The sequence below is a fragment of the Lissotriton helveticus genome, chromosome 3_1 (assembly GCF_964261635.1).
Source record: "Lissotriton helveticus chromosome 3_1, aLisHel1.1, whole genome shotgun sequence".
NCBI classification, from domain to species: domain Eukaryota; kingdom Metazoa; phylum Chordata; class Amphibia; order Caudata; family Salamandridae; genus Lissotriton; species Lissotriton helveticus.
Genome location: NC_136061.1, coordinates 97,872,242 through 97,896,572, shown reverse-complemented (window position 1 = coordinate 97,896,572; position 24,331 = coordinate 97,872,242). Strand labels below are relative to the sequence as shown.

General features: G+C 46.7%; 1 protein-coding gene across 3 annotated transcripts in view; it reads right to left on the bottom strand.

Annotated features, from left to right (window-relative positions):
• Positions 1-7,423: 7,423 nt before the first annotated feature.
• The window catches only part of RAP1GAP2 (RAP1 GTPase activating protein 2), a 941,171-nt gene continuing 924,263 nt past the window's right edge, over positions 7,424-24,331 (bottom strand). For all 3 annotated transcript variants that reach the window (XM_078679320.1, XM_078679318.1, XM_078679319.1), the window contains one exon: positions 7,424-9,617. In XM_078679320.1, the coding sequence (XP_078535446.1) occupies positions 9,615-9,617 (3 nt within the window). In that variant the 3' untranslated portion in view covers positions 7,424-9,614. The remainder of the gene's footprint in view (positions 9,618-24,331) is intronic.

The window sequence follows — 24,331 nt, the reverse complement described above, 5'->3', positions numbered from 1 at the left end:
CTCAGACCTCTGGCCTCCAAGTGTCATGGTGCCTTCTGCACCAATGATAGCTACACCCTTGAACCCACTCATCATCCATGCAGTCTCACACACTTACAGGCACATTAGTAACATTTCTCCTAGTCTGAAAAAATAGGCAAAAATGGAGTTGCAAACACTGATTATGCATAATATTTCTCATTCCAACGTCAGTAACTCGACATGGGAAATATTTATACCACTGGGTAAAACTGAAAGGTACTCTATGGATTTACCTTGAGTAGAAATTACTGCATGTAAATCTGGCCAACTCAAGGCCTCAATAGGATTATAAAGTCTGGTCATGCTCAGGGCCACTGAAATTAAGCAGCAAGGGCGGGTCAAATATTGCAGCAGGGTTGCATAATAATATGGCACATTTCGTAAAAACATTACTTCATTATTTGGTCATTTTAAACTTGGTAAACACTGTATGGGCATTGCTTTGAACCATTTGAGCTAGAAACTATTTTGTTGTTAAAATCTTTAAATTATGTGGCAGATGGCGGACTATGTGGCATAAATCGCATAATTACAGTGATGGATCATTCTGGTGATGCTGTTTATCCAGCAAAGGAGCTACAGTTCACACACACACCCACACAAACACTTATGTTCAGATGCACACTAATCATTGCCGTAGACATGTGGACACAAAATATGTTATTTATTGAGAATTTTGCAGACACCATTAAGCAACAAAATATACATTTGTGAACTGTTCAATCAATTTTATACATAACAAATACAATATGCTACTGTAGCAATAAATTAAATGTACAATATTTACAAACAGAGAGCAAACATACAGAGTTTCCGGAAAGGACTGTCCCTCATTGAAAACATGATTTTTTTAAGGTATCTCTCTGCAATTACATTACACACCTTTTCACATTCTAAAGTTTGAAATCGATCAAACAATCTGAATAGTATGTACAGGGTCATTTTCTTGAATGAAAAAAATAATTCAAACATGCATTTCAGAAGTGTTTTGTTTAATTTTCCTCTTTCATTTTTTCCCCTACTTTTTCTAGCTGAAAATCGAAATTAGCACAACCATGTAACTGAAAAGGGAGAAATGATGGCCTGTCTGTTCTTACATTCCTGCCAAATGTGACCCACGAATCAAGACTGCATCAAGACTAATCAGTCGACAAGCACGAGACCAAACAAACACTGCAGAATCTAGAAAATAACATTTAATTAAAAAAACATCTCTCGCCAGGGGAACATATTATGGTAAGAGCAGGTGGAGGCAGGAAAAATATCCATCTCTATTCCTCACTCCTTTAATCGCTCATATGTTGAAGTGGAGAACGCACCTAGTTGAATGTTTCAGAAATATATAACCTAAAGTGTATGTAACAATTTGCAATTGCCACAATACAGACATGAGTTGCATTGTGTTCGCAGAACAAGTACAGGTAGAGAAAACATGGGGTGCATCGCTCTGTACTGGCTAATGTGCCCTTGATGTGCTCTGGAAGCAGCTGTACCAAACCTATGCCTAAGGACCACATTCGATTAATTTCAATTGTGCTGGAGAGTCACTAGATGGCAGTATTGCACTAATCATCGGTGTACTTCATTTTTATTCTTAGTGGAAACGTTTACTCAACTTCTAAACCCGAAACAGTCATTTTCATGCCACAAATTGGAAATATGCTAGATGATAAGGTTTAAATTACAACAGCAGCAGAGGAGTGTACTGGCAGGAAAGACTGTGTTTTTTCTAACTCAAGAATTATAGCAGACAAATGAGATGCCAGGTTAGGCCCCACAATCTTGGAAGAGGCCTCACCATCACCCACAAGGATGCAATCACCTGCACCAGCTTCACTGACGAACAGATACCATTCATGGAGAACAAGGACTTCAGACTACAAGTCAGCTACAACACCAACATCAAAGGCACCCTCGCCTATCGACCCTGGACCAGGTACGAATTTCTCACTGACTTCATTGCCCCCATCGCAATCAGCTCCAACAACTTCAAACTGGTAGGCAAACTCAACTTTTACCTAAATGACCCAATGGAACCCCGACTCCACTGCCCTTCTCGAGAAACTCAGCCACATCGGACTCAACCCAGCTCGTCCAAAGCTCGGCCCACAACGCAGGGGCGTCACCAGAGGGATGCGGGCGGTGTGGACTGCACCGGGTGGCACCATCACATGGGGTGACACTAAAATGCAAAATATGACCCCCGCACCCCACTAGTGACGCCCCTCCTGCTAATCATCCTTTCCCACCAGAGGCTCCCTCAGAAGCCATAAATCCTGAAACGTACACTACTCCGGTGACCAGCCTGGAAATTACAACCATACCTCAGCGCGCGTTTTTTACAACCCACCGAATACGTCTTTTGTGCTTTCATGAGTTTTATGGAGGCGGGTTGCACGCCTCCTGGGGTAAACTCAAAAATGAAAGGGGGGAAAAGCAAGAGAAATGTTGGAAAAAAATAAAAACGGAAACTTCCAGAAGTTGCTCCATCATGCAAATATTGAGCCCTGTGAATGAATGCGCCTCTGGTGGGGTGATAGTGTGGTGGGGCAGTCACGGTCGAGGGACCTCCGGAGGCACAGAGGGTGGTACATCCAGAGGGGGGCAGAGCCAAGAGGAAGGACCGTGAGGAGGAGAGGCAGTGTGTAGTCTGGCTGCTTGGACAGGCTGTTCTTTTCCGGCCTCAGCCTTCCCTCTGTCGAGCATCCTCCCCTCGCTCCCCGCGGAGTCCGCTTCTGAGAGGCCGAGGGTGGGGGTGAGCCCTGAGCTCAGCGGGAGCCAAAGCCTCCCAGCGGCGCTGCACCTATCCGACCGGTGAGCTCCCTGCCTGCTCTCTCAGCGGCCCCGGGACAGCTACCCGCTCCAGCTGCACCATGGCTCTCTGGCTGCAGGGGGCGCTCTCCCCGCTGCTCCTGCTCGGCGGCTTCCTGCTGCTGCTCTGCGGGGCCACCCCTCACCTGTGGTACCAGCGGCCGGGCCACAAGAGCAAGTAAGTGCCCAGGGCCAGGGAGATCTGACCTCAAGTTATGCTTTACTTGTAGCAGAGTCGATAGCCACATGTAAGACTGATGGGGCAAGTCACACTGAGGAGGGAGTTCCAATGAATACTTTTAACTATCCGTCCATCACCAGCCCCTTTTGTACCACTTTGTTCACCATAAGTTGGCAGCGTATGCTCAGACGTGAGTCCCTTGCTCACTTTGCCACTGGATTCAAGCAAGCCGGGCTGAAGACGGCTGAAATGCCAGAAACCGGTCCTCGGAAGCTTGTTTCCGGTCCAGGGAAGGCATGGCTTGGCAGTTCGGGCTGGACTGTTCCCATGAGGCACAGGGTAAGACTGATTTGCATATGGCCATGTCTGAACTGGGGTGGCAAAGTGGGCTAAAGAACAGTGATTGATTAAACCCAGATCTGTTGACTGGGTGTGAGTGTTTGATTGGTTCAGATGCTCCGTCCATCACCACCCCCTTTTGTACCACTTTAACTATCAGCAGGAGCCGTGGCACTGACGCCTTAGGGTGAAAGGGGCCAGCTTCATCTCAATTAGTGACTGTGTTTTACTACAAAACCAGGGGCTGTGGCCCAACTCCCTTCGTCGTATTAGGGGTCCATGCACCCTGTGTTGCTACGGGAAGCAGCACACCTGTGGGAGGATATCTGTGTGAATGAGAGCTGTTGTAATGTGTGGTGTAATTTAACTGGTGCTCATGTAAAGCGCTCCAATTCCTTGGGGGAAGGGTGGAGTTTGCGCTATAATAAAACTGGAAAAAAGCGAAAGAGTGTGGAGAAACGAGGATAGGGTGCAACTTTTACGGCATATGAACATTGTACAGGTGAAGCATTGAAGGGCATGGGGGTATGTTTTAACTTATGTACATGTTTTGGGTTAATTAAATAAAAAAATTGACATGGCAAAGTAGAAAGACACATTAGAACTGTCATACTGTGCATGCTGCCGTCGAAATAGGGGCATTTGGGGAAGACACCTTTCTCCACAGCAGACTGAATGACGTCCCGTTGCTCCCCAGCCATACACGTGCGCATGCCGAGGGCGAGAATGGAAGAGACATCGTTCACAGGCAGCCCTCCTTCACACACACACTTCCACCGCGGCACGGCCCATACTTTTACCGCAGTTTGAAAGGGTGGTCCCGCCGCAGGGGGCCACCTGGCGTCTTTAGGCGGCCTCGTGCTTCTGGGCAGCTGCGGGCTGATGTCTTGGGTGGGAGTCCTTGCAATACACGTTATTGGCATGAGAAGTCAGGCAATTGTTGCAAAGCTAACACGTACATACATTAAGTAGTACATTCTGTCCAAAGCAGAACACACCCTTGACCCTATCTTCACAGCCAGCAACAAAGTTACCTTCAGCCACCTCACCCCACCCACCTGGAAGGACCACTCCATTGTACCCTTCCACATCTATACCCTCTCTCCACAATACCAAGGCCAGCCACAACATCAGACGGAACAAAATAATCAACGCAAACTGGAATCACACCCTCAGATCCGATGAACCTGACCTCAACGGTGACCTGCAGAACAACATAAAAATCTTCAACAACTGGGTCACAGGCTGCACTGACTAGCCCCCCTGAAGGAAGTTAGACAAAGCAGAACCAGCGCTCAAGCCTGCTGGTATACAAAACACTTCAGAGACCCCAGACGTTATTACAAACAGCTGGAGAGAAGATGAAGAAACAAATGAGAAGGTAACGAAGCAGCACCAACAAATTCGCAGTTAGAAGATAATGCACCCCGGTCACAAAAGCCAGGAAAGCATCCCTTGCACTGAAAGTGGAAACCAGCTCCAACAACTGCAAAGAACTCTTCAATCTTTGTCAGAGAAATCTCCAACCCCTCAGCAGCCACCACCACTATCACCCCATCACAGGACCTGTGCAACAACTTCCCTGACTTTTTTCACAAGAAATTACTCAAGATATACAGTAACTTCGAACCCAATACACTTCAGAAGACCCTATCTGACTACTGCCCACCACCACCAAGAATGATCATCAACTAACGGACAGGAGCCCCCTCACCACAGAAGTCACTGACAAAATTATGAAAAATATCCTCTCAGGAGCCCTCTCCGACCCCTGCTCACACCCTGTCTACAACTTGAGAGGAACCTTGATCAGCGCCAACCTCACCACCATCATCATCAAAAGCTTCATCCATAGTACAACTGTTCCCAGACAAGTGGATATTCACTGAGGTCAAAGCTCTCCTGCAAAAACCATATATATTCTTTCTGACATTCTCTTATCCTCAATGGAGCTCCTAACATGTTTGTATTCTAATATAGCCTTATAGCCCGCCGTAGCGGGCTATACCGGCTATTAAGGGCCTGCTGAATCGTTAAAGGCCCGAGCCGAAGGCGAGGGACTTTAACGAAACAGCGGGACTTTAATAGCCGTATAGCCCTGCTACAAAGGGCTATAAGGCTATTAGAACATTCTGCCACTAGAGGGCAGAATGTTCTAACAAATGAAACAAAGGGTTCTCGAAGCTTGAGGGGATATAAATCCCCTCGAACTTTGAGAAGCCTTTGTAGAACATTGGAATGTTGCTCTGCGGGCCTTTACCGGCCCGTAGAAGCAGGGAGCACTCCATTGTCTGCGATGGAGCTCCCAACATTCCAATGTTCTAATGAGCATTATTGGCCTTACCAGCAAGCAATAACTGCTGTTACTTACCCTCTCTTAAAGTACAGGCCAGAGCCGCAGGCATAGGGCAATAAAGAGGAAACTGTAATTAACAGTTTTTATTGCCCTTGACAGAAATTTGCAGGAACTTGTGAAGGACTTTCATTTCAACTGTTTCTTTCATAGATTCCTAAACACAAACCATGTTTTGAAACTGTTTCTCAGATATTATCTCATTAATAAAAAAAATGAAGGCCCGCTTATCTACTAGACACTTTTAGCCGTATAATTTAAGACAGGGACTTATTGCACTCAAGTTCATTGAAAGTGTTTTTTGAAGTTATACCCAGTCTGGGATGTCAATAAACTGAATCTTAAAATAAAAACATTTACAGTTTTTAATGTTAATGGTACAGGTAGCAACACAAACTTGCATGTCTTGCTAGGATTTTGAATGGTCGTAGAACCCAAACTGACCTGAGCAGAAGGAAATAAGAGGCTGGTATTAAACAGCCAGAGCGCGTCAAATATTAATCGGAAACACTTGGCATTGCCAATTGGAGGCACTCAGAAGTTCTGTTTGTTTGGGTTTTAGTTTCAGTAGTCTGTTTGAGAGGCATGTCATTAATGCCACTCACTACAGCATTGGCTACTGATTCTGCACATGGTTTACAACCTTTTTCATTTTACATGGGCCACAATGAGCCTTACTGCTATTATGCCGAGCTAGAAAAACAACTATTTAATATTGCACTCTACCAGGATTTTATAAGCAGATAATGCTGCTTAATCCTCAAGTTTATCTTTGATTTCTCAAAACGTTCCTGGTTAGGAATCACATTCTATAGAAATTAAATGGAATAATCCAGACACCTGATTGAGAAGATATGGGCCAAATTGATAGGTGGACTGGACTATTGTAAATTCATGACTTGCAAACAATAGATGTAATCATTATATGAGGCTTTCAAAGGAGCTCATGGGTAGATAGCACAGCCTACAAAATCAGGCAGCCAGACTTTGTCTGAACCATTGGAAAAAAGACCATATGAAACCAACATAAAGCACTCCGCGGACTCCTAAAGGAATTTTGAGGATTCAATTTAAATCTCCTAGCTCCATCCATAAAGAATACAGCAGAGGCTGGTCTCTGCCTGTGCTCCCACCAGAAACCTGAGGCCGACCGGCTTGAATCTTATTTAGCAGCGAATGAGACAGATAATTATTTTTTAAGACCACCGACTATGGAATATTTGACCCCCTACTTCAGAGTAGAACTTAACCACTCCAGCTTCACAACACCCAGGAAAACCTATGTCTTTAGGCTGGTGTTCTACTTGAAGACATTTAACTATGATGGCATTAAATGATGATGCTGCATAGGTGCCAATTACCTGGATTGGTTTGGACTCTAGACTATATAACTTCCTGTGGCATTTTCAAAAACTCCAAGCAAAAAAATAATCTCTAAAACCTTCAGGAATCTAGAGACGCATTTAAAAAATATGCCCATGACAACGCCCACAAAAACTATGTGCAGGAGAAAATCCTCTAAAACCTACTTTGAGCAGAAAAACTCTCCTGCAAAAAATAGTTTTCTCCTGTAAATCCTTCCTGTACAGGATACTTTGTTCACAAAGTTTTGAGAAGTTTAAAAAGTTGAGAACTTCGCACACCTTTCACAACACAGCTTACATTTAATACAGTCTAAGCCCTTTTACTGAGTTAACAGAGTGCATGTTGGTGACATTTTGGGGAAGTCTTCTTAGGTGGCAAATCTTTCTGTGAAAAACACTCTGAAGACTTTGAAGGCTAGAGGCGAATATTAATTTCATAGTGTCCTATAGGAAAAGTAATGTAATTTCACCGAAAGTATATCTGATAGGTGAGAGCATGGAGACAAGGGGGCATCAAAGGAGAGAAAAACGGTAGGTCAAGATTGATAAAAAAAATAAAAACATTATTCCTGCCAGGCTTGTGAAAATAAATGTGACTCAATAAAACATCTTATTTAGAGGGAATGCAATATATGCACATTCACACATTCAGTTCTACACAGCAGCGGTCTAATTCAATGGTATTACCACTGCACATACCTAAATGATAATTTCCTTACAGATTCTATAGTGCAGACGCTTTACTAGACATGCACTCAAGGCTTATTTATTATTACTTGATTTACCTGCACAGATTTAACCTACGTCTGCTTTTTGTGGTAGGTAACATGCTAATCAAGGCAGCCTGTAATGCAGCCAGAGAAGCTCATTTCCATAGTCCAGATCTGATGTCAAATGTGCATTATTTAGGCCTAGACAAAGTTCATGGAGAGACAATAAAGCTCTGCAGTGTTACGCAAGCAGCAGAGTGAGGTACGTTGTGTTGACTTCTAGCGTCGGGCATTCATCCCGCACTATAAAACCAGCGTGAATGGCCCCACGCACAGCGCAAGAGAGCGGCAGCTTCCTTAACACAAGCGGCAGCTTTCTCAACACGAGCAGCAGCGACGTGCTGTGACTACACACGTTGAGAAATGTCGCGGGATGGTGGTCCAGCGTTGGATTTTCCTAGCTCGCGCTTGCCAACCTAACATTAGTGAACCGCAAGAGAGGAAATACACAGCTCAACACTGCAATGCACACTTTTTCGAAACTCCGCGCTCTACATTAAGCGCAAAGTGGGAAAAGCTCTGTAATACTCGGCGAGCAGAGCAGAATTTACCAGCCAGGCCTAGCATTATTTCAAACTGATTCATGGTGTTTGGCTATTATCATAGACAGACCACTGCTAGCCACCCTACTCTAGCACTATTTGGAATCCTACCTCTCTTCCTCCCACGTCACAATGATGGCTGAGTTGTATCTGAAGAGGGAGGAGCCGAATAAATATGACTATGGTGTCGTTCCATCAGGTAAACCATCTTCTTTGGCCTCACACTGAAGTACAGTTGCCTTGGCTGTCAAAAGTCATTACAATTACAATAAAGAAATAAGAACTGCACATGTATACATTCAACTACAAAATCATAGCCTAGAAGGGAGTAGAACTGTGGCCTTCAAAACAAGTAAACTTTTATCAGTAATGTAAAGAAATAAGCTATTCTGGGATGTGCGTGAAGACAATAATTTGAGTTGACGCCTCAAATCTTCACAATATTGCGACAGTGTTATATTGTGACAGTACTCCACTCTCAACGCTGCTGCTTTGAGGTGCTCTGTTCATTTAGCATTCTGAAAGTCATGTGGCAGTGTGTAACCAATAAGGAGACTGGAAAGAGCTGGAAAAATTGCTTTGGATAAAACAGTGTACCTGGAGAGACATCCTAGTGACAACAGCACATAAACCGAAGACACACATGTTCTCTGAACTGAACTTAACTTGACAGACGCGAGACTCAAAGACATTCTTGAGGATCCAGAAACAGTGGTTAGAACATGCTTCAAAGAAATAACAGCAACCGAGCAATTCCTAACAGTCATAAAAAAACATTAAAGAGGTTCCCTGTTACAGGGTCCCCATACCAGGCTGCACCAATTCTGGGATGCTGCAGTTGTCACTTCCTGTAGACAAACCTTCCAAGCCTTGAAATGCAAAACTTGTGATACATGCCTTCAAAAAAGAAGATGGACAGCACTCACAAGGTGCTCAGAGTGTTAATGCATCCTCTCGGCTGAGCACCCTAGCGCCCTCTAGTGACAGCACAGAACCAGGAGAAGGCCTCTGTCAAACGTCATGGAGGTGAATGTGTGCAAGTGTTGACTTGTCCATAAGTGATGGCCATTGCCAAGTACAGAGAGCTCTGCAGCATTGCCACCTTCTTGTTCACATACATGAGCAGCTGAGCGTCCAAACATATCAATGCGTCGTGGCAACAGGTACAAGTGTGGTGAACAGATGCTTCCAGCCGATGATGGGAGATGATCCTTCCCTCAATAAATGCTTCATTCACTGCAGAGAGAGAAGCACAAAAGAACAGACTGTCAGAGGAAGCCCTTCATCATGTGGTTCATGCAGGAATTGTCAATTTACCAGATCCTGGGTTTAAAGGTGTTGTATTTCTCTATTGGGGTGCAGGGCTGTTAGTGTGGATTGATAGTGGGTGCAGGGTTATAAGTGTGCATTGATAGTGGGGTGCAGGGCTATTAGTGTGGATTGATATTGGGGTGCAGGGCTATTAGTGTGGATTGATAGTGGGTGCAGGGTTATAAGTGTGCATTGATAGTGGGGTGCAGGGCTATTAGTGTGGATTGATATTGGGGTGCAGGGCTATTAGTGTGGATTGATAGTGGGTGCAGGGTTATAAGTGTGCATTGATAGTGGGGTGCAGGGCTATTAGTGTGGATTGATATTGGGGTGCAGGGCTATTAGTGTGGATTGATAGTGGGGTGCAGGGCTATTAGTGTGGATTGTTAGTAGGTGCAGGGTTATTAGTGTGCATTGATAGTGGGGTGCAGGGCTGTTAGTGTGGATTGATAGTGGGTGCAGGGTTATTAGTGTGGATTGATAGTGGGGTGCAAGGTTATTAGTGTAGATTGATAGTGGGATGCAGGGCTATTAGTGTGGATTGATAGTGGGGTGCAAGGCTATTAGTGTGGATTGATAGTGGGGTGCAGGGCTATTAGTGTGGATTGATAGTGGGGTGCAGGGCTGTTAGTGTGGATTGATAGTGGGTGCAGGGTTATTAGTGTGGATTGATAGTGGGGTGCAAGGTTATTAGTGTGGATTGATAGTGGGTGCAGGGTTATTAGTGTGGATTGATAGTGGGGTGCAGGGCTGTTAGTGTGGATTGATAGTGGGGTGCAGGGCTGTTAGTGTGGATTGATAGTGGGGTGCAGGGCTATTAGTGTGGGTTGATATTGGGGTGCAGGGTTATAAGTGTGCATTAATAGTGGGGTGCAGGGCTATTAGTGTGGATTGATATTGGGGTGCAGGGCTATTAGTGTGGATTGATAGTGGGGTGCAGGGCTATTAGTGTGGATTGTTAGTGGGTTGAGGGTTATTAGTGTGCATTGATAGTGGGGTGCAGGGCTGTTAGTGTGGATTGATAGTGGGGTGCAGGGCTGTTAGTGTGGATTGATAGTGGGTGCAGGGTTATTAGTGTAGATTGATAGTGGGGTGCAGGGCTATTTGTGTGGATTGATAGTGGAGTGCACGGCTATTAGTGTGGATTGATAGTGGGGTGCAGGGCTATTAGTGTGGATTGATAGTGGGGTGCAGGGCTGTTAGTGTGGATTGATAGTGGGTGCAGGGTATTAGTGTGGATTGATAGTGGGGTGCAAGGTTATTAGTGTGGATTGATAGTGGGTGCAGGGTTATTAGTGTGGAATGATAGTGGGGTGCAGGGCTGTTAGTGTGGATTGATAGTGGGGTGCAGGGCTTTTAGTGTGGATTGATAGTGGGGTGCAGGGCTATTAGTGTGGGTTGATGTTGGGGTGCAGGGCTATTACTGTAGATTGATAGTGGGGTGCAGGGCTATTAGTGTGGATTGATAGTGGGTGCAGGGTTATTAGTGTGGATTGATAGTGGTGTGCAGGGCTATTAGTGTGGGTTGATATTGGGGTGCAGGGCTATTAGTGTGGGTTGATAGTGGGGTGCAGGGCTATTAGTGTGGATTGTTAGTGGGTGCAGGGCTATTACTATGGATTGATAGTGCGGTGCAGGGCTATTAGTGTGGATTGATAGATGGGTGCAGAGTTATTAGTGTGGATTGATAGTGGGGTGCAGGGCTATTAGTGTGGATTGATAGTGGGTGCAGGGTTATTAGTGTTCATTGATGGTGGGGTGCAGGGCTAATAGTGTGGATTGATAGTGGGGTGCAGGGCTGTTAGTGTGGATTCATAGTGGGTGCAGGGTTATTAGTGTGGATTGATAGTGGGGTGCAGGGCTGTTAGTGTGGATTGATAGTGGGGTGCAGGGCTGTTAGTGTGGATTGATAGTGGGGTGCAGGGCTATTAGTGTGGGTTGATATTGGGGTGCACGGCTGTTACTGTAGATTGATAGTGGGGTGCAGGGTTATTAGTGTGCATTGATAGTGGGGTGCAGGGCTATTAGTGTGGATTGATAGTGGGGTGCAGGGCTATTAGTGTGGATTGATAGTGGGGTGCTGGGCTATTAGTGTGGGTTGATAGTGGGGTGCAGAGTTATTAGTGTGGATCGATAGTGGGGTGCATGGCTATTAGTGTGGATTGATAGTGGGGTGCATGGCTATTACTGTGGATTGATAGTGGGGTGCAGGGCTATTCGTCTGGATCGATAGTGGGGTGCAGGGCTATTAGTGTGGATTGATAGTGGGGTGCATGGCTATTAGTGTAGATTGATAGTGGGGTGCAGGGTTATTAGTGTGCATTAATAGTGGGGTGCAGTGTTATTAGTGTGGATTCATAGTGGGGTGCAGGGTTATTAGTGTGCATTGATAGTGGGGTGCAGGGCTATTAGTGTGGATTGATAGTGGGGTGCAGGGCTATTAATGTAGATTTATAGTGGGGTGCAGGGCTATTAGTGTGGATTGATAGAGGATGCAGGGTTATTAGTGTGGATTGATAGTGGGGTGCAGGGCTATTAGTGTGGGTTGATATTGGGGTGCAGAGCTATTACTGTAGATTGATAGTGGGGTGCAGGGCTATTCGTCTGGATCGATAGTGGAGTGCAGGGCTATTAGTGTGGATTGATAGTGGGGTGCATGGCTATTAGTGTAGATTGATAGTGGGGTGCAGGGTTATTAGTGTGCATTAATAGTGGGGTGTAGGGTTATTAGTGTGGATTGATAGTGGAGTGCAGGGCTATTAGTGTAGATTGATAGTGGGGTGCAGGGTTATTAGTGTGTATTGATAGTGTGGGGCAGGGCAATTAGTGTGGATTGATAGTGGGGTGCAGGGTTATTAGTGTGGATTCATAGTGGGGTGCAGGGTTACTAGTGTGCATTGATAGTGGGGTGCAGGGCTATTAGTGTGGATTGATAGTGGGGTGCAGGGCCATTAGTGTATATTGATAGTGGGGTGCAGGGTTATTAGTGTGCATTAATAGTGGGGTGCAGGGCTATTAGTCTGGATTGATAGTGGGGTGCAGGGCTATTAGTGTGGATTGATAGTGGGGTGTATGGCTATTAGTGTAGATTGATAGTGGGGTGCAGGGTTCTTAGTGTGCATTAATAGTGGGGTGCAGGGCTATTAGTGTGGATTGATAGGGGAGTGCAGGGCTATTAGTGTGTATTGATAGTGTGGGGCAGGGCTATTAGTGTGTATTGATAGTGTGGGGCAGGGCTATTAGTGTGGATTGATAGTGGGGTGCAGGGTTATTAGTGTGGATTCATAGTGGGGTGCGGGGTTATTAGTGTGCATTGATAGTGGGGTGCAGGGCTATTAGTGTGGATTGATAGTGGGGTGCAGGGCTATTAGTGTAGATTGATAGTGGGGTGCACCGCTATTAGTGTGGATTGATAGTATAAAGCAGGGCTATTTGTGTGGATTGATAGTGGGGTGCATGGCTATTAGTGTGGATTGATAGTGGGGTGCAGGACAGTTAGTGTGAATTGATAGTGGGAAGCAGGGCTATTAGTGTGGATTGATAGTGGGGTGCAGGGCTATTTGTGTGGATTGATAGTGGGGTGCATTGCTATTAGTGTGGATTGATAGTGGGGTGCAGGGCTATTAGTGTGGATTAATAGTAGGGTGCAGGGCAGTTAGTTTGGATTGATAGTGGGAAGCATGGCTATTAGTGTGGATTGATAGTGGGGTGCAGGGCTGTTAGTGTAGATTGACAGTGGGGTGCAGGGCTATTAGTGTGGATTGATAGTGGGGTGCAAGGCTATTAGTGTAGATTGATAGTGGGGTGCAGGGTTATTAGTGTGCATTGATAGTGAAGGGCAGGGCTATTAGTGTGGATTGATAGTGGGGTGCAGGGCTATTAGTGTAGATTGATAGTCGGGTGCAGGGCTATTAGTGTGGATTGATAGTGGGGTGAAGGGCTATTCGTGTGGATTGATAGTGGGGTGCAGGGCTATTAGTGTGGATTGATAGTGGGGGGCAGGGCTATTAGTGTGGATTGATAGTGGGGTGCAGGGCTATTAGTGTAGATTGATATTGGGGTGCAGGGCTATTAGTGTGGATTGATAGTGGGCTGCACGGCTATTAGTGTGGATTGGTAGTGGGGTGCATGGCTATTAGTGTGGATTGATAGTATAAAGCAGGGCTATTTGTGTGGCTTGATAGTGGGGTGCATGGCTATTAGTGTAAATTGATAGTGGGGTGCAGGGTAGTTAGTGTGGATTGATAGTGGGAAGCAGGGCTATTAGAGTGGATTGATAGTGGGGTGCAGGTCTATTAGTGTGGACTGATAGTGGGGTGCAGGGCTATTAGTGAGGATTGATAGTGGAGTGCAGGACTATTAGTGTATATTGATAGTGGGGTGCAGGGTTATTATTGTGCATTGATAGTGGGGTGCATGGTTATTAGTCTGGATTGATAGTGGGGTGCAGGGCTATTAGTGTGGATTGATAGTGGGGTGCATGGCTATTAGTGTAGATTGATAGTGGGGTGCAGGGTTAATAGTGTGCATTAATAGTGAGGTGCAGGGCTATTAGTGTGGATTGATAGTGGGGTGCAGGGCTATTAGTGTAGATTGATAGTGGGGTGCATTGCTATTAGTGTGGCTTGATAGTGGGGCGCATGGCAATTAGTGTAGATTGATAGTGGGGTGCAGGGTAGTTAGTGTGGATTGATAGTGGGAAGCAGGGCTATTAGAGTGGTTTGATAGTGGGGTGCAGGGCTATTAGTGTGGATTGATAGTGGGGTGCAGGGCTATTAGTGAGGACTGATAGTGGGGTGCAGGGCTATTAGTCTATATTGATAGTGGGGTGCAGGGTTATTAGTGTGCATTGATAGTGGGGTGCAGGGCTATTAGTCTGGATTGATAGTGGGGTGCAGGGCTATTAGTGTGGATTGATAGTGGGGTGCATGGCTATTAGTGTAGATTGATACTGGGGTGCAGGGTTATTAGTGTGCATTAATAGTGGGGTGCAGGGCTATTAGTGTGGATTGATAGTGTGGGGCAGGGCTATTAGTGTGGATTGATAGTGGGATGCAGGGTTATTAGTGTGGGTTCATAGTGGGGTGCGGGGTTATTAGTGTGCATTGATAGTGGGGTGCAGGGCTATTAGTGTAGATTGATAGTGGGGTGCAGGGCTATTTGTGTGGATTGATAGTGGGTGCATGGCTATTAGTGTGAATTGATAGTGGGGTGCAGGACAGTTAGTGTGGATTGATAGTGGGAAGCAGGTCTATTAGTGTGGATTGATAGTGGGGTGCAGGGCTATTTGTGTGGATTGATAGTGGGGTGCATGGCTATTAGTGTGGATTGATAGTGGGGTGCAGGGCTATTAGTGTGGATTGATAGTGGGGTGCAGGGCTGTTAGTTTGGATTGATAGTGGGAAGCAGGGCTATTAGTGTGGATTGATAGTGGGATGCAGGGCTATTAGTGTAGATTGATAGTGGGGTGCAGGGCTATTAGTGTGGATTGATAGTGGGTTGCAAGGCTATTAGTGTAGATTGATAGTGGGGTGCAGGGTTATTAGTGTGCATTGATAGTGAAGGGCAGGGCTATTAGTGTGGATTTATAGTGGGGTGCAGGGCTATTAGTGTGCATTGATAGTTGGGTGTAGGGCTATTAGTGTGGATTGATAGTGGGGTGCAGGGCTATTAGTGTAGATTGATAGTGGGGTGCAGGGCTATTAGTGTGGATTGATAGTGGGGTGCAGGGCTATTAGTGTAGATTGATAGTGGGGTGCAGGGATATTAGTGTGGATTGGTAGTGGGCTGCAGGGCTATTAGTTTGGATTGGTAGTGGGGTGCATGGCTATTAGTGTGGATTGATGGTAAAAAGCAGGGCTATTTGTGTGGCTTGATAGTGGGGTGCATGGCTATTAGTGTAGATTGATAGTGGGGTGCAGGGTAGTTAGTGTGGATTGATAGTGGGAAGCAGGGCTATTAGAGTGGATTGATAGTGGGGTGCAGGGCTATTAGTGTGGATTGATAGTGGGGTGCAGGGCTATTAGTGTGGATTTATAGTGGGTAGCAGGGCTATTAGTGTGGATTGATAGTGGAGTGCATGGCAATTTGTGTGGAGTTTGGGTCAATAATGTGATACTTAGAGACAGTAGTGTGACTGTGGTGGGAGTGTTAGTGTTGTTTTGGAGGTAGTTGTGCAGATTTAGGAATGGTATTGCGATGGTGATTTCTGGCAGAAGGTAATGCAGTGCAGTGAGAGAAGTGTGGTGCAGGAGATACCAAGCTTGTTTTGGGGTGGTAATGTTATGGCGAACATGGTAGTCTGGTAAGTGGAAGTGTGGGGATGAACGATGATAAGGTGCTGCTAGAAGTGATAGTGTGGTGATAGACAATGGCATTGCTGTTGGACGTGGGACACAGTGGTGCTGTGATGTTTTAGTGCTGTGAGTGCAGGTGTGGTGCACAGTGGTGGTAAGTGTTGAGAATGTGGCAGTGAAGTACTGGGGGCAGTAGTATAGTGGATCGTGATGTTAGTGCGATGCTGGTGGACTGTACCTAGGTGACTAGTGAGGGCAGTGGGTATAGTCTGAAATTGTATATTAGTTGTACATTGGTTCTGTTAGTAGTGCAATGCTGGGACTGAGTGTGGGAGCGGCAGTAGGTGGGAGAGTGGTGCTGTGAGGATAGACAGTTCTAGTTGCCAGTAGTAGTTCAGTGGCGGGTGGCAGAGTGGCACTGTGACAGATAGTGCAGTAGTGGGGGTATTGTTATGGGGTCATTGGACTGTTCTGTGATGCTGTGGTTTGGTAGTGCTGTTGGGTGTTATTAAAGAGAGATGGGGAAAGAGCAAGCTGATTGTAATAGTATGGTGGCAGAAGCTTATAGCGTGTTTAAGAGAGAATTTAAGATCAAGGAGGGCAGTATTCTAATTTAGCAGAGCAGGGTGGGAAAAAAGAGGGAGTACTGTTGGCACAAATGATTATGTTGTGTTTGTGCAGGGGTGTGGATAGTAGTGTGGTGCTATGAAGACAGAGCAAGTATTGGTGATGACAGTGTGGTGTGAAGTGCTGGTGCAGTGTTGAATGGTGATAGTGTGTGATGGTAGTGCTGTCATTAATGATTGCAGTGCAGATCTGAAGGTGGGTTGAGGATGTAAGTGCAGCAGTGTTAGATTGTAAATCATTCTGAGATAATATAGTGACATGATGGTGAGTGGTAGTGGGGTGTGGAGATTGAAAGACTAGCACTGCAATGTATGATGGTGCAAAGTCAGTGGTTTCTCACATTTTACCTTCTGTGGCACCCACGGAATCACTTACTAGAGGCCGGAGATATGGACCTAAGCAACTTCTAGGACTTAACCTCCAAATAATTCACAAACATACAGCAACAAGTATACATTAATCAAGTACACCAATTATGAAATATGTAATTCCCAAACAAAAAATATGGTATCCAACATTTTAATTCGAATGGGAAGGCTGGAAGTTTTTGAAATGTAGTTTAATTTCTGGAAAAGGAAGCGATATGTTTTAGAATTTCACTTTGTCTTTTTCGTTCATAACGCATGCTCTCTTTTTGTTGGCGCATACCTGTCTTTAAATTGAACCAGCAGTTGTCCAGACTAGATTTCACGGGACTAAATAAAATAGGGGAAAAAAACACTTACCTCTTTTGTTGTTCGTGTTTTTCCTTGATTCTCTGGGAGTCCTAGAACCTGGCAGCACCCAGCTTCCCACAGCCAATCTCAACGCTGCAAGCAGCGTTTTGATTGGCTCCCCTAAGCCAATCACAACGCTGCAATGCAGCACTCTGATTGGTCTATGGGGAATGGGGGCCTTTGCATGTTCACCACCAGGTTAAGTAATGCAACCTAGTGGGGAACATACAAAGTGAGCATGACTCTTTGGCCAGGCAAAGCCAGCTGACCAAACAGTAATGCACACTTGGAGTGTGCAAAACACTCTTCCCCCATGCCTTCAGCCCGCCCCCTAACACAGCCCCGAACCAGATAAAAATAATCCGATAATAACTACGTTATTTTTTTATTTTTCCTACTCAAAGAGCAGTGGGGTGTCCATCCTCCGCCTTAGAGAAGGAGCCGCCACAGTCTGTGGTTAGGATTGTTTGGCCCATGCACTATTTACATCAATGTGCAATTACATGTGTGTAACCTTGAGCCCACAAGACAGGGGCATTTTGATTTTTGTGTCGCACACACACTGCAACTTTAAATTTAAAAGGCAAGGTGCACAGTGTTATGGTCCAATAAAAACTGTAAAACCCTTCCTTGACTAGCAGAGTGCGTCCAAGTTCCTTTTAGAAGTTGTATCTCTGCTTCACCCTCCAAAGTGCCTAGATATGTTTACACTGCAAAATATTGGAAATTACAATTAGAAGGCGCTCACAAGTTTACTCATTGGTAGTGGGGTGGAAACACCACATCCAAAATCTACTGCTGTCATGGGGTATCGCCCCTACATTACAGAAAAGCAAGTTAAGACAAAAACAGCAATTTCCCATCATGCAAGCTTTACCAGTCAACTGGAAAAACATGCAGGATGCAAATTTACTGTATGTTTTCCTGTTACTCTCCATTAATTCCACCAGGCCTTGTAAACTGGAACTGAGCCTGGGTTTTAACACACCTGATCTGGTATAATTTCATGCCTGCAGAGTATCACGCATGGGGTGTGACACTAACGCATTTCAGTGTGGTGTTCCGCAACTCTCAATGGAGCCGCGTAAGTGGCAGTCAGGAGGCATTCTCTCGCAGACCTCGTAGCCAACCAGCACGAGAACCCCCTACGTTTCCTAAGGCTCATGAGGCAGTGGAATCAATACATAACAGTCAGCTATTTAGCGACGAATCAAGAAATGTGTAGGTACATTGCATAACCTGCACCATATCTCACTTTTTGTAAATAACACAATTTTTAAAGTAGAGAAACGTGAGTAGGGTGGGGATTTGTGTACCCCAGTCCTGAAGAAGGAGTTCTGACTCCGAAACATGTTGACACACACACACAGGAGGTGATGCACATTGTCCTGCATACCATACCTCCAATTCTTTCACCCTTTTAACCCCTTCCATGCTCATGACGGAACGGTTCCGTCATGAGCGTCGGTGGTCGTGTGCTCATGACGGAACCGTTCCGTCATGAGCCCATAGGTCCTTTAGAACCTTCAGCACTGCAGCGGAATTCGCGCAGCGCTGAAGGGGTTAACAGCACCAGCCCAGGGGTCCATTAAAGTTTTTTGTGTTCACCCCACGAGCCAGGCACTTTTTAAACATCACTCGCCGATAACCTCACCACTCACGCACATAAAACAAAAACCCTCACACACACCACACATAGTCGTTTATAAGTGCTCCCGCGTAATCATAGGTCGCAGCTCGCCGCATTCCGTAGAGGGGTGCGAAGACACCGATGATGAAGCATGACACCAAGGGGCCTTTTGGTGTGTGAGGGGTATTTTAACAACTCTGGTGATCCCAACCATCGTAGGGAAACCTCTCCATTCTAAAAAGTGGATTCATCTTGTTTATACATACTTGACTAGGGAGAACAAATCCATTTTCAAATCTCTCTCTCCCCCCTTTGTTATTTACTGTATTCCCCAACACCGCACTGAAATGCATTGTCACGCATTTTCCATCATGCCAGTGTGAGATTGGCTACGCGGTGGTGCAAGCGCGCGCCGCCGGTGCCTATAGCATATTCTGTTCCTCGGCTCTGTGCTGCTTCCCACAGACTTGCGTTGCCAGCAGCACTCTGGCTACGTAAGAATTTAGTTAAATATCTGACTGCTCAGCTCTGGAGTCAGAGTGCTACAATGTTATTGTTAGATCTAGCATCTTTGGCGTGGTTTCCCCCTATCTTTTTGCCTCTACCTCCTGTATTTTTGGTGCTGTGCTGGATTTCGTGTTTGCTGGTTTAGATGCTTTGGACACTCTGCCACTGCTGATCAGTGCCAGAGTGTAAGTGCTCCCTATGTAAATTGTTATTATGATTGGAAATACATGATTGGCATATTTGTATCACCATGAAGTCCCTAGTAAAGTGCACTGGGTGTGCCAGGGCTGGTGATGACAAATGCTACTAGTGGGCCTGCAGCACTGATTGTGCCACCCACATGAGTAGCCCTAAAATGGTGTCTCAGGCCTGCCACCGCAGTGCCTGTGTGCAGTCTGTGAACTGCCTTGTCCTCTTGGTCAGTGTCCCCACTGACTAGGCCTAACCCTTCCCTTTTTCTGCACATTGGTCACCCCTATGGAAGGCCCAAGGTACCCCCCTGGGCAGGGTGCAGTGTATGTGAAAGGTAGAGCATGTACTGGTGCAGGTGACATGCTCTGTTAGTGAATTACAGCCATTTTCGTTTTTCACTATTGTAAGGCTATCTTGCTCCATAGGTTGACATGGGGGATGCTGGCTACAGTGGCTACCAGCATTTCTTCCCATAGGAACAAGATAGGACGTAAGAGTCTAGTATCCCTGAACTCAGAATTTAATAACACATCTTTTAGGAAAGGTTGTTTTTGAATCCTGTGTTTGAGAACAGCACGTTTAGAAAGTTGCTGTTCTCTTGGCTGACCTTCCTGTATGCCTTGGCCTGTTTGGGGATTGACTGTCTGGTTTGAGAGTGACAGGGGGTGGGGATTCCCCAGGAGGCTGGCTGAGTCAGCCCTAGGCTGAATGACTGCATTTGCAACTTGAGTGGTGGGAGGAGATAGCACCTGGGCCTGAATAGGGCCGTGCCTGCCTTCCACAATGCTGGCTCCACCTCCTGCTGGGCAGCTGATGACCCTGCCCCTCACTCTGAAAGGAAAGGAGAAACCAGGAAAACAAAGTGCTCAAGAAACACCCAGAACTGGTTCAGACCGGGCTCAGGGCCCACTTGCACAAAGAGAACAAAGACTTTTAGGGGTATAAGTGCAGGACCCCTGACAACAGAAAAGTACAGGACCCCTGACAACAGAAAATTAGATCATCCTGGAATCAAGAAGGAGAAAGCTGAAACTGAAGAAGTGAACTGAAGAAGGAAGATTGTCCAGCTGTTGCTCTGCTGGATTGCCCTGCTGTTGCTTTGCTGCCAAGGAGAGGGGAAGGACTTTGCTTTGTGCTGTGTCCCCTTGCTTGTAGGAATCTCCAAGGGCCTGAGAAGAGCTGGCTCCCTGTTCTGAAGTCCCAGGAACAAAAGGACTTCACCCCCAGCTTCCCCTGAGCTCTACTGAGAGAGTTCTGTCCTTCCTGGAGTGCTTGGCCCATGTGTGGTGCCTCTGAAAGTTGTACCTGTGTTGGGAAGCTGGAAACTAAGCTTGAGAGACTTTGCTACAGAAAAGTTATCGCATCGCTCGCTGCAGAGCGCATCCCTGACAGTGCGAGGAAATTTCCGGCGCTATGAAGGTCGAGATCGTCGCAGCGCCTGTTGCCGCTGTCAGAGCCGTCGCATCCTTCGTTTGCGGGACGCACCCGATCGGTGCGAGAAGTCTAACATCGCTGCGAGTGTCGTCGCAGAACCTGTTGTCGCTGGGTGAGATCGTCTGCTTGCGGACCGCATCACGTCGCTGCGAGAGTCATCGCCGAAGCCATCGCATCGAGGAGCTGCGAGAGAGATTATCACCACTGGTCCACGCATCGTCGCCCCGGAGATCGTCGCAACTCCAAAGATCGTCGCATCGTGCCTTTGTGAGAACAAACTTCCTACGGAACCTACGCACCGGAATCCATACAAGTGGCCTTCCTCCTCATACAGACCGGATTCGTCGCAACACACCCGCTGCTGCAGCGGGGCTGTCGCAATCGCCTCCCCAGGGTCTCAGGAGCAACGCATCGCTTCTTTTCCACAGCACCGGCTTCTGCTTTTGGAACTTTGTCGCAACTAAAGGTACTGTGAGCTAAACATGACGTAACTGTGAATTTTTCACGTAACAGTGGATTATTTTATCGCAACCTAAAGAATTTTAAGAACTCTTTTGAAACCATATTCTTGAACTGTGTATGTTGGATTTTTGTCGTTTTGGTCTTGTGTAGTTTAGATTAAATACCTTTATTTTTCTTAACTGTTGGGGAGTCAGTTTGTGGTGTTTTCACTGTGTTACTGTGAGTGTTGGTACAAATACTTTACACATTGCCTCTGGTTAGCCTAGACTGCTCGTGCCAAGCTACCTAGAGGGTGAGCAGGGGTTATCTCAGAGGGTTTCCTCCTTACCCTGACTAGAAGCAAGGGTACCTACCCCTGCCAACTACAGACCCCCATTTCTAACTTTGTTGGTCAGGGGTAGGGATTTGAACATGTATTTGTACTAGACCCACAGTGATTGGTGTACATCACTGTGCAGACCACTACGCCACCGCATACTACTGGTTTTGATTTTTTGATTCTATTTTTGAGTAACTCTTCAAAGCATCATGTCTACAAAAGGAAAGGCGCCCAGTAAGGAGGCAGAAGTAGAGTTGGAATTTGTTATTGAGGATTTGTATTCCTACAAATATGATGACCTTAGGAAATTCTGCCACGAGTTTGAGTGCCCCATAAAGACCGCCTACAGGAAGGAGGAGCTGCAGAGAATCTTGAAGGCTCATTGGGAGGCACAAGAGAGAAATGATGATGTGAATACAGGGAATGGTTTTCAAACCACAGATCTGCCCGTGGGCAGAGTAGGCTCAGGGGCTGGCAGCAACCATTCCGGTAGGGGCCTCACCCCAGAAGAGTTACAAGAAAATCAGAGAGTAAGAGAATATTACTTGGAAATCATGAAAATGAAAATGAAACAATTGGAAGTAGAAAAGGCGGCGGAGGAGAGCAAAAATGCCCGTGCCTTGGAGGAGAAGAAATTGCTTTTGGCTCATGAGTTGAGCATGAGAGAACTGGATCTTAAAGCCAAGGAGGTGGATGCCAGTTCAAATGGTGGCAGCGTGCAGCCAGTGCATGGGGGTAAGGTATATATTCCCAAGGATCTGGTACAGAATTACAATAGGAGTGAGGATATTTATGCCTGGTTTACTTCCTATGAGATTGCATTGAGGATGAATGGTGTGCCTGAACAACATTGGGGGGCGGGCCTGTGGAAACATTTTGAGGCTTCTGGGAGGAGTGCTTTAGAGCCCTTAGAATTAGCAGGTGCCATGACCTACCCCAATATGAAGGAGGCCTTATGTCTCAGGTATGGACTTACTCCAGAGCAGTACAGATGGCAGTTTAGAAATTCTAAGAAGAAAGAATCTGAGACTTGGATGGAGTGTGTGAATTTGTACTCGCATGCACTGGAAGGTTGGATGAAGGGCAGCAAAGTAACTAATTTTAAGGGGTTGTTGCAGTTAATCAGTTGGGAGCACTTGAGTAGCCTTTGTGTTCCAGAGCTGCGCCAGCATCTTTTAGACAGCAAGCTGACAGGCCCCATCGAGCTTGCTAAGGAGGCGGACCGCTGGACCAATACCAGCGTCCACAGAGGAATTGTGGGTACCACAGCCAAATGTGGGCAGGGTCCCCAGCAGAAGAGTGGGGGGGACAAGGGCAATCAAAAGTCCACACCAGGGTCCCAAAATAGTTCCCAGGAGAAGGAATACCAACCCCCCAGACCTAGACAGCCATGGCCCCCTAGGGGCAGGCGGGACAACAGAGACCCCAGGGGCAACAGAGGTCTCCCTTCCAGCTTTCACTGAAATGAGGTGGGACATGTTATCAGCCGGTGCCCCAAGCGACCCCCAGTACCCACTGGTGCTCCAGCCCCAGGGTTAGCAAGTGTAGCTTTGGGAGGGGATTTGGTTTCTAGTAGGGAGGTGGGGCTAGAAGTTATGTCCCTTGTCTCTTTAGGAGACGAAGAGATGGTCCAGGAAACCTTACTGCCAATGAACACTAAGAAATATGGGCAGAAGGTGACCATCAATGGGAGGGAGATAGAGGCTCTGAGAGACACAGGGGCCAGTGTGACATCCGTGAGGTGTCAGTGGGTGTCTGAAAAGCAGTGTCTCCCAAATGTACTCCGCACCATAATAGCAGCTGACAGTTCAGTGCGCCTCTGCAAAAAGGCACGGGTTCCCTTTGAGTGGGGGGGGGAGTCTCCGGTCTTTTGGAAGTTGTTGTCAGTGATGCCTTGCCTGTAGACTGTCTGCTAGGTAATGACCTGGAGAGTTCTCCATGGAAGGATGTAGAACCCCGAACTCACTTGGAGATGTTAGAGTTGCCTGCGTGGATCTGTGTGACCACGCGTGCTATGGCAGCCAGTAGGGGTGATTCCGCAGAACTGGAGCCTGAAACAGTGGCCCAGAGACCTGCCAGGAGAGGAAGGGGCAGAGGGCACAGGACACCAGCCCCAGCCGTTCCCACGGTCTAGGAGGAGGTAGACCCTGAGGGGGATGCCCTGGAACCTAGAGGGGAACAGGTGGCCGAACCTTGCGACCTACCTGAGCTGACCCATTGGCAGCAAGAAGGTGGGCCCTCCAGGGAGGAGTTCTGCAAAGAATAGAAGGAGTGCCCTTCTCTCATGGGTATGCGGCAACAGGCTGCAGACCAGGCAGCAGGTGGAGTGGCCAGAGATCACTTCATTTACTGGGAAGATGACTTGTTATATAGCGAGCCTAAGTTTGCTGAGCCCGGTGCAGCCCGTGTGCTGGTGGTACCCGCGCGCTTCAAGGACTTCCTAATGGGTCTGGCTC